Below are 11,717 nucleotides of genomic sequence, written 5' to 3' on the forward strand. Positions count from 1 at the left end.
CAAAATTAACGGTACTCAGTTTTGTAAAACTAGAAAGTTAAGGATTTTGAATTTCAATTGCATTGTATTCAACGTATCTGTCACAATCAAACATTGAAAATATCGTAAATCGGCCTCCAAATGTAATTAATATTTGTACAAACGAATGGAATAGATTGATTACTGCAATATGTCTAGATGCATAAAGTAAGGCAAACAAAAACCTTTTTTAAGCCACGCGTGTGGACTTAACTCGGCTCCTCCTTTTGAAGATTTTTCACATGTGTACATTTCAAAGCTTTTTGTTATCGGTTGACCCGAGGCTTTTGTTTGAGTTTTTGCATTTACTAAGCTGTACTTTATCCGCAGATCAGTTTACTTTGTTTCGTTAAAATGTGTTTGTCCTGTTTTTGTTTTCCGAATTTGTTTTTAGTTATAAAAAGGGTTGGGTGTCGCGTTTGATTAATTAATTCAGAAAAAAAATCGGTACATTAGAAGGCTGTATTCCGACGTAGAAAATCTTTTTAAAAATAATTGACCACCAGTTTCAGATACTAAAAATAAAAGAAAACATAACGGAGTGTAATTTGGTAAAATACCAAGCCACATTTTTGGGAATGTTACTAATCAGTGATTTCATATATAATAGTATTGGAAGTATGACATCGTAAAGTCATTTATGCTGACTAAATTTATGCATTCATTCATTCATTCGATTGTAAATAAAATTACTCCTCCCTCAAATCTGACAAAATCATAAATGGAAATGCAAAATTTTACATCTAAATTTTTAAAAAGTAATAATGACTAAAACTAATAATCATAATAAACTTCAAGAAGTTTAATCGGTTTTACGGGTCCGTTAGTATTAGTTTTTTATCGTTTTCCGTGAAGATTTCATTATTAACTTGAAGCGTTTTACTTATTTACAGTCGATGTAAATACACCTTTCAAAGTTGTGACATTAGAAATTGGAAAAAAATATCAATTTGACAAACAATTTCAATATGTTTACATAATTGTATTAATCGATTTGTTCCGATATGGTTAATTGTTTGAGTTAATTCAGACCAGATAAATTAATCAAACCATTTCATATTTGTTCTATGTTGAACTTCAGACACCTAAGTACAAAATTGATCTTATAATCTTGATATGATCATCTTCAAAGTTTCTTATTGGTAAAATGTTGCTATCTGTAATTAATCGAACAGGAACTAGACGAGGTTTTTGGAAAAAATAAGTAGGTATCTCTAAATTGGAATAAAATCATGATTGATTAAGCTTACTCACTACTCACTACATATATCTGATAGAAACTGCAAAGATTTTGGTCAGTAGATAGGAATTGGAGATACTAAACGAAATGCATATAAAAAGAAGACATTTTTTTAGTTGCCTCAGTCATACAGTTGTAAAGCGGACCATTTCATTATGAAAGGATTGACAGTTTTCATCGCCCTTTTCGTAGTGGCAGCTGCGGTAAGATTGAATAAATATTTCTGCCTTCAATTCATAACAATTTTGTTGAATAAATATTTCGTTTACTAAAATATTTTACAATATACTTTTTTATAGCAAGGTTTATTAAAAATGTTTAGTAAAACATTTTATTTTTTTTAACTCACCTAACAACAAATATTACACCCCCAATTGTATGCTCCGGGAACTTTTGCTAACAAGCGACCGCTTTAAATAACTAACCTATCAAGATAATTATATGTTCCACCGTGAAGAGTCAATACCCATTTGGTTAAATATTTAATAATCTCTACTATGAACATTATTTTTTTTCCAAGTAAAGAGTTACCTGATGATATCTTTCCCTTTGAGTAAAATTATAAAGTTCATTGCGAAAGTGAATTGAAAAAGGTCATTAAAAACTCGTGTAAACTCAATTGATTAAAAATATTGCAATACGCATATTTGATATCCACCTGGAAGAAAATTTAAATATTCATAGTACATGAAAAGTGATATCTAAGTGGTAGTTTGAATATTTAAACAGCCGCGCATTTTAATAACTGTAACACATCGTCAGCCGTTCACGAGCCTCACTCGTGACATTTTTTCTACTAGAAGACAATGATCACGGGTACCACTCGTGATTGAGATTAGTACTATTTATATCAATCGCGCGCTCTTTTCGTGATCCGTATAGATGATTATCGGAACGTATAGATTAACGTTTAGACTACACACACATAATCAATTCAGTTGTGTGCGGGCGCAAAGGGACACAGTCTAGTAATAAACTGAAAACAAAAATAATATAAACAATAATATATATCTTTCTACTAATTTTAAAAACATCAATTATGCCTTTAATTATAGTAATTATTTTTCTGTAAATCTTCAATAATGCCGAAAAACGCCGGCAAACCATGGAAAGCGTTCTATAAAATGCGCGGTTGTTACAGTGGAAAAAAACGTCACATGCGAGGTTTATAAACGGCTGTTAAAGTGTTAAATGACTGATATTTCTACCAAAAGCCTATTCCCTTACTGTAATCATATTTTTTAATGATATATTAGAAGTATTTTTTTTAAGAAAATATAATTTGGCAATGTAAGCCTCACTACTGTACCCGTTCCTCAATTCCCCCATTTTACAATTTTTATGTGGAAAATTGTTTTTTTTTTATTTTTATATTTACTCCACACAGGAGGCCCTGAAGAAAATAATTTCCCTCAGGGCCTATGTCATCTTTGGGGATGCTGTGTGGAGGGTCTTTTTGTGGAGAGGAAGGAGTGAACATGGGTCTTGAAGAGTCCCATGTTGTAGGAGGGAGGAAACACAGAGGCCGGCAGTTCGTTCCACAGCCGAGCTGTTGAACTTAAGAACGAATCGTAGAAGCGACCCGTTCTCATGTGACAAGTGTCAACTGTGTACAAATGTTGGGCGCGCGTTTGGCGTGTATCCCGACTACGCACCGGTGCCGAAGGGATCAATGCGTAGCAAATTAGCGTTTGCAAATAAAATGAACTGTATCGAAATTATTTTCATTAAATGAATTAGTATAGTGTAAACAAGAATACTTATCAATAATCAATCAACTGTGAACCGATCGTGTGACCTGATTTTCAGTTCTGAATCTTTATAATCTTAAATCTTATTTTTTTACAGAATGCCGCAGTTGTCCCCAAGGGAACTCCAAACGTAAGAAAATATTACCATAAATACTATAGAGTTATTTCAAAACCATTTAAAGATGGTAATAATAGTGTTTGTTTACAAATGACTTTCTTTCTTTTACAGAACAAAAACGTCATCGATGATGTCCTGGAACTACAGAAATGCGCGTCAGGAGTTGTAGATCTCTTAGTGGTATAATTACATCTTCTATTTACTTCATAAAAAACACGTTTACCTATTTTTAGACTCAATTATTAATAAGTTCTTCTTAAAATTATGTAAAAGGTTACCTTATACAAACAACATGCTTTTTGTATTTTTATAAATGGTTAAATTAAGTTTCACAACTATACAGCTCATTATGGAAATGACATTGCCAGCTGAAAATGTTTGCATTGACCTTATAGTTCTAGACAGACAATTTTCTCTAACATGCCTGATACTTAGCTCACTCGTCAATATTTTTTAGTTCAATGTTCAAAAAGAATTTCCTTTTAATAGATTCAGATTTTATTCTGTTTCTTATTTTACTACGCCAGAGTTAAGAATTTTTGCTGCTGTAGACAAACAAGCATATACCTGATTAAGCATATTAAGATTAAATCTGTTCGACAATGAAATGCCAGCTTTTCATAAAATTGGTTTTATTTGTTTCACAGCAAATCAGTGACGATGTGTTGGCGGAAGTTCGCGGGCTTCAAGGGCTCGTGGAAGGGGCTGCCGATCAGGTGGCAGAATGCTCCGCCGGCATCGAGAGCCCCAGCGTCACCGACCAGATCCAGATCGCTAAGTGCATTGCACAGGTGTACCAACAGTTCAGCTCTGACCTTCTCAACGTCATTCACACTGTAAGTAGATTTTTAATCATATCAATCTATGTCAGCGTGAATTTTGCAAGAGAAGGGAAATTTTTTTTGGAGCATCATTTATTTTTATTAAAAATATAAAAAATGGCAACTTTAATTAATTGGCAACTCTAAACTTGGTTTCCAAAAATTTTAATATAAAATTAAAACAAAAAAGTACAAAACAACTTTTAACAACGACAAATTATTTTTTGTAATTTATGACCCACTACATTTTCTCACTGATTTCAAGAATTCGTCAATACTTTTTTTACAGAAATGTTACTAGGGATAATTGCTAAAGTGATAAAGTAAGTCTTTGAATAATGCCTATGTGTATAAATAGCTAAATCTTTCCATTGTTGACTCGTTGAATGATATTTTTTATTGCATTCATAAGAGCGATAATTTCAACATATCATGTTCTAAGCATATACTACTTGCTGCTATTAAAATCCTTTATTTGACATAATTTTAGACTTTCAAAGACACGTGGCAAGTACGCCAACGCTGGTTAGCAAGCTATACGGTCTTAATTAAAAAAAAAAAACAAACCAGGGCAATAAATAAATAAATTTTACATCTGCATTTTTACACCACTAAAAAAATATTATTGTAAATAACAAGAAAAAAATGGTTTTCAGGTTCAGGACTCTCTACACTCGATCATCCAGCTACCAAGCATTATTGAAGAATGTTTAGCAGCAGCTGGAGATAACAAAGGCATCGTGGAAGAAATTGAAGCTCTGAAACTTTGCATGAGAAATGTCGTCGACCTAATTAACGTAAGACCCATTTAGTTACTGATCTGACAAAAATGATCTTAACTGCCCATATAAGTTTAAAATAAAATATTATTCTGTTATTCTAAAATATTGTAATATTGTGGACTTTGCATTGCAGCAAGTTACAGCTGATGTTCAAATCAGGGTAGACAGACTGCAAATCATCATTCAAGCAGGATCTGCTCAAGCCGAGGAATGCTTTGGAGACATCGTGAACCCATCTGCAAGCGAGACCATCGAGATCGCCATGTGCCTCATCCCAATTTATCAACAAACTGGCGCTGAAATTGCTGAAGTCATCGTTGAAGTAAGATTTAAATTATCACTGTTCAAAAGGGGGTTCTTATACCTCGCTACGAGCCCAGCGCTCTTCGTAGAAATTCGTTTTCAAATAAATGATTTTTTCATAAATATTTTCGTAAACTTTTTTTTAGCTTGAAGAAATTCTTCTGAGGGTAGCCCAAATTCCAAACGTCATTGACGAGTGCATGGCAGGAGGCCAAAAGGTAATTTCAATATTTGTTTCGTTTCTGAACACACATCAAAAATATTTATTGTTTTCAAGTTTAATTTGTAGAACACCATTATAATTTTATTTTTTATGTGTCAATATTGTTATCATTCAATTTATATAAAAAAAAATTATGAACACGTTCTGTTGTGTAATTATTATCACGCATGATAGTTGTTTCACCTTTGGACGGCATTATCAAAAACTTTATAAAACTAATGTTAACATTATAAAAAAAAAAAAAAAAAACAAAAAATGTTCCTCTTTTCCAGATTAAAAAATAATTATTCAAATTTTTGTTTTACAGAACATCATCGATGATGTCAACCAGCTGAAGGACTGTGTGCAAAACGCTGTGGCTGTTTTGAAGGTAAAAACTGAAAAGATAACCAATTTCCATTGGATTTTTTCACACGTTTCAAGAAATTAATGACGGTTTATTTTAAAGAATTGGAATAATTCTTCAAATTTCAAAGTTAATTTTTATGTTCTGTGAAAGATTTTTTCAAGTTATGTTATTATTTCAGTTTAGTCAAGCAACTAGTCTATTATTTATATAATAACAGAACTCGAATAGGACTTTCACAGAGCTAGAAAATGAACGTTTAAATTTGATGAATTGTTCAAATTCTGTAAAAAAACCCATCCTAAGCATCTCACTTGGGAGATATCGCCATTAAGAATAAAAATTTTAATAAACCAAAATAACATAATCCTAGCCACCTTTTTCGTCAGTTTGTTCTCTACCCGCTTAAAAAATATCACTTTGTTTTCATTCTTCTTCTCCACTCAATTCAATAGATGATATTTTTTCTTGCATAAAAACTGTGACAATAATTATTAACGATACAAGATTAGGTAATAATTAAAAACAGAGATGTAATATAAATCAGATTAAGTTGCCGAGTTATCTCCAGTAATCTATAGTGTGTTGATAGTACGTAACCAATTCTGTCACCACACTGCTTTCCTGTTGTGACATTTTATCAAAACATTTTTCCCGATAATAAAATTATTAATATTGTTTAAATTTTTTCAGACAATTTTAATACATTATTTTCTCATGGGCATTATTATAAAATCCTTACGTATTTTTTCAGGAAGTTGGCAGTGAAATCGCCGCCAGCATTGGCAGTCTACAAGCACCTTTGACCATCATGCAAGGAAAGGCCGAGCTGTGCTTGGAAGGAGTTGAGAAGCCATCGGTCAGCGAGATGGTTGTGATTGCCAAGTGCCTTTTGCCGGTTTACGCCGAATTCGGTACAAGCGTTTCGGCTGCCATCGACGAAGTAAGCAACAGAAAATTATTTATAAACTTTAAGGGCGTATTTCTCTATTATATATAGTTTTTAATTTTTTATTATTTTTTTAAATTTTTTTTATATATACAATAATATTATTATTGGGTTTATAAAAACAGTTTATTTTTAAACAAGTTCTGCTGTGTAATTATTACTACGCGTGACAGCTGTTTCGCCCTCTAAAGGCATTATCAAACTGTGGGTAGCCCACTTACAGACGATACATTTATATTATTTCTAGGTAGGTATTTTAATTTCAATTACTGATTTCTTAATTGATTTCTGTGTAAAAATGTTAGAAATTATTGATGGTTATTACCCTAGTAAAGTTTCCCCAATTAGTGTAATGTTTAAATTTGACTGAATGTCTTAATGTTAGTTATTCCCAAACGATGACTCATAGGGTTATTTTAATAGTATAATTAAGTACTTCAATGTGCACTCGTATTTGCACTAGGTTTGAAGATATCTAGTAGGGGTGAACGAATTATATTGGTTTGTTCATTAATTAGAATAGCTTTCGGATTATTAGAATTTTTGTTAATTTCTAACTGATCTAAAAGATTAAGTTTACGGCCTTTATTTTGTACGTGTAGCGAAGTTGGTTTATTATTATCATTAAGTGAGTGATTTTCATCTAGGAGATGTTTGGCAAATTGAGATTGTATTTTATTATTATTTTTAAAAGATCTTATATGTTCTTTGAACCTAGTGTTAAAGGACCGGCCCGTTTGTCCAACATAAACAGCGTTGCATTCGTCACACTGGAGTTTATAAATGCCACTATTTTGTAATTTGAGTACCTTACTTTTTGAGTTTTTAAGAGATGATCCTAAGTTGTTTTTTGTGCGGAAGGCAATATCTAAGCCACATTTTTTGAGGACTTTGGCAATTTTATTAGATGTCTGTCCGATGAATTCTAAACACCCGAATTTATTATTCGTCTTATTATTAGTCGTTGGGTAAATTAATTTAAGGTTATTTTTGTGTTTATTATTATTAATTATTTTTTCGATGTCTCTACCCTTGAAGCCATTATTTTTAGCAAAAGTTAGGATTGTATTTTTTTCCTTCTCGTATGCTTTCTTGTCGAGTGGGATGTTAGTAAGCCTATGCACCATTGAGTGGTAGGCAGATAATTTATGTGACCATGGATGTAAAGATTTATAATTAATGGTCGTATCTGTAAACGTAGGCTTACGGAAAATTTCGAACGTATGTTTATTATTTTCTCTACCGATTGTTAGGTCTAAAAAATTAATTTTCTTATTACACTCTCTTTCAACCGTAAAGCAGATTTTACGGTTGATGGAGTTAGCAAATGTGACAAAAAGATCTAATTGTCTGTTGGTGCCTTTCCAACAGACCAAAATGTCGTCAACATAACGAACATAGTAAATGATGTGTTTGCTAAAGATTGAATTTAAAATTTGTTTTTTAATGTAATCCATGAATATTTCTGCAAGAAGTGGACTGAGGGGCGATCCCATTGGTAATCCGTCGTTTTGTTGATAGAATTTATTGTTAAACTCAAAGTAGTTGGTTTCCACACTAATTTTAAATAGATCGAATAAGTTGTTTTTAATATTATTTACCTATTAGCTTCACCGATGATATATAATTATAAAAAACCAACTAATGTATAACCACAAATACCTAGAAATGTTGTTGGTTATAGATTAAGGGTTAGCGAAATGTATGACCAACAATTAACAATAAATTTTGATTTTCAATAATGTAATAGATTCATTTTATAATTTCTGCTATTTATGCAAGCTCGATGAAGGGTGAATTGTAATACGAATGAAATGTAAAAGAGCGTTTTGCAAAATGGTATATTCTGGGAATATTTATAAAATCTTATTTTATTTATGAATTTAAACAAAATCCCAAAACCCAAACTTACTATTTATTATAGTTGAAGAAAAACAAATCAATTTCACAATCGATTTAAATCTTTAAAACCATGTTAATGCAAATTTTAAAAATATTTCATATACGGCTTCGTAATGATTTGGCGGACTTTGTGTTTTGCCCCTTGTGCAAATTTTTAATGATATATTTCATTCCATTTTTCAGATCCAGGTCATCTTGCAAGAAGTTCAACAAGTTCCAAGCAACATTAAGGCTTGTCTTGCTGCATAAGATCTTTTTTCCCATTTCCCTATCTGTGAATCAATAATAAACCTTTACAAATTATAAATCAACACCGTTTCATTTCTAAAAAATACTTATAGAAATTAATCAATTGTACACGTGGGTTACGATACGAAGATTACACTATCTGACGTAGGTAATTAAAATACTGAGATATGATAATTTAGATAATACGAAATCACATCAATATCTTTTTGGATTAATCACAATATTATTAAACTATTTGTTTGATTAAGATTGTGACGTCATTAATTAAAAAATATTTTTATTATTATTGTGAAATCAAATTATTATAATTCCTTCTCGTATGATGTTTATTACGCAAAGGTAATAAGTGATAAAAGCAACGCAATCAGCATGTGCAATCAATAATAATATTATTATTTTTATATGACGTCAGAACAGTCTTTGTGGGATTCAAGCAAGGTGAGTGAGGGACACGGAAGGAAACATTTCAAGAAATACTTCCCAGAAGGTGGTACTGGGAGTGTCTTCTACTTTGTGTTGAACTTTTAGCTAATTGACTTTTATTTATTGCCAAAAGACTCATTCGTTGTCCTGATTTCTTTATCCTCCATTTTTATAACACGATTTGGTAGTACTTGAAAATTTTGACTGAACTTTCCTAAAATACATATCTGAACATAAGCATGACAAACAAGAACAAAACACTAGTTAGTATCTATCTAATGAGCGTATATCTATAATCAATATAAATAAATATTAAGACATGATGAGATTTTGAATTTGAATACGAATCCAATCCTTGCGAACAGTTTTAGTTTGCAATAATAATAATAATGGTTTATCTAAAACTTATGTACCGACACTCGAAACAAATAATTTTACCACGCTAAGTATATTTTCATAAAGAGTAGTTAAAACTCTCAGATAATTCTCTAGATTATTATAAAACTTTAAATTATTATTACAATTCCATATCATTATTGCTATTTTCTAAAGTTGATGAAACTGTCAGATAATTACTGTAGATTATTATAAAACTCTAAATTATTATTACAACTGTAGATCATTATTGCTGTTTTCTAAAACAATTAAAACAACTAGGATTTTTGACAGATTTTCTACTCGGATTTTTAAGGTTCAAAACCATTTTCAGCTCGCAACGGCATTTAGACGGAAAATCAATTTAAATATTAAAAATACAATAAATACAAAGTAGTTACGTGTTTATTCAATTTTTTTCCAAAACATAACATCAAAAATAGAAACTGAAATTGGACTTAATGTTTTAAAATATGTGAAAATAATAAATATTTAAGTATGCTGTTTCGTAAGTTGGCTGAAAATTTAGAAAGGGGTCTTAATTTTTTTATTGTGTTGTGAAAAGCTGGTTGAAACACTTGTACGTCTGTGATGGACCTGTCAAAACCAAACGGCTATTCCTATAAAATATAATTAAAAGTTCGTACATTGTCTTGGTAATTCTACAATGAAAAGGGATCGAGGAACCAACATTTTTATATTTTATCATGAATAGATATTGTAGTAAAAACGGTGCCTGGAAAAAATAACCCAGGCGTGAATTTCACGTACCTACCAATAATATTTCCAGAAATACACACAGACGAAGTTAAACGTGGAGACAAACCTTTTACCTAAGTATGGTTTGACGCAACATGATTTTGAACATTTTTTGTAGGAGATTTTTTTCATGTAAGTTTCTATCATCAAGTGCATTAATAAAGTTTATTAATAGATTTTTTAGACAAACGATGTTTTGGTGGTGTGCAAATAATACACGTAATGTATTTGTATTTGTGTAATTCACGTAACGCTTTGTACACGTAATTTTTCTTTACGTGCACAAAGACACGGACATGTATAACAATTTTTTTATTGATGTTGTTAGTTTATTCAGGTACCTTGGACACAGCAAAGAAAATTAAGTTTTTGTGTATTTAATTTAGAAATATAAATTTTTTAAAGCAATGTGATGTGATAATTAAAAGAATTGGGTTTATTGCGAAATATGGTTAGGTACTAAAATTTATTTTTATAACTTAAACTTTCTGTTTAAGTTAATAAGCTTATTTAAGAATATAAGCTAATCCTTCAAAGTTCCTGAGGTTGCTGTCTGTTGTATACTTACGGGAAATTCCACTAATCACAATCGGATTTAAAATCCCAAGAAAATTTCAATTTCACTTAATAAATATTAAAGAAAGAATGACAAATATTTATCACCGTGCATTTTTTCAAATATTAATATTGAAATTAAAAATTTCTGACTTCGAACCTTTCCTTTCCTTTTTTTCTAACCTTATTTAGCAGACACATACTTCATAATTTAAATCTATTAAAAAGGATATTTTTGAAGTGTAAGTGTTACTTAAGTAGGGTCTCTCCGTTTTAATTCTGACAGTAACAACATTAGTATGTGAAATACACTCCAGCGTAATTTCTTCATAAATCCAATGAAATTATTTGCACAGTTTAAAAATAAAGTTTCCTTACCAGTAAGTGAACGTTGCACTCTTGACTGTTCGCTTATCAAAGTTTGTATTTTAATTTTTTTAAAGAAAGACAAACATTCCCAGGTTTATAATAACTTGACAATATTTGAAAATCTCTTACTACCACCACAGTTAGGGGAAAATGTTGCGTGTGTTATGATGGAGGACTTGGCCAGCCGGGGAATTGAAAACATTACGCCTGGGTGGGACCCAAACGCGATGTCAACTCAGCCACCGCCTGGTCCAATTGAGGTGAGATTGTCAGTTGGTGAGGTCACCTTGTTCATAAAAGCTATCAAAACAGAGTTATTTACGATAAGATAACATTGACCATTTAAATATCTTCGCATCACATAGATTAAATAATAATTGATAATAGTGTAAATATAAAATAACTCACTTCAAGATAAAAAATAAGTAGGGAAAAATACTGATTAGCTAAAAATAGTGCGTCAAGTAAAACGATAGGCCACTGCTTAATAATTCACTCTCAGAGATTCAATCTCTCTTCTTATTATGAGGAAAA

At 31.1% G+C, this 11,717-nt stretch overlaps 1 protein-coding gene across 1 annotated transcript; it reads left to right on the top strand.

Annotated features, from left to right (window-relative positions):
• The first annotated feature begins 1,390 nt into the window (after positions 1-1,390).
• On the top strand, positions 1,391-8,757 carry LOC149426399 (uncharacterized). Its single transcript, XM_089636788.1, has 10 exons — positions 1,391-1,461; positions 3,107-3,139; positions 3,239-3,307; positions 3,775-3,963; positions 4,605-4,745; positions 4,864-5,052; positions 5,180-5,251; positions 5,564-5,626; positions 6,357-6,545; positions 8,637-8,757. The coding sequence occupies exons 1-10, from the start codon at positions 1,414-1,416 to the stop codon at positions 8,700-8,702; spliced, it is 1,059 nt and encodes a 352-aa protein (XP_089492914.1). The 5' UTR covers positions 1,391-1,413; the 3' UTR covers positions 8,703-8,757.
• Positions 8,758-11,717: the final 2,960 nt, after the last annotated feature.

The sequence above is a fragment of the Hesperophylax consimilis genome, chromosome 1 (assembly GCF_061612785.1).
Source record: "Hesperophylax consimilis isolate HC1 chromosome 1, BYU_Hcon_1.0, whole genome shotgun sequence".
Lineage (NCBI taxonomy): Eukaryota > Metazoa > Arthropoda > Insecta > Trichoptera > Limnephilidae > Hesperophylax > Hesperophylax consimilis.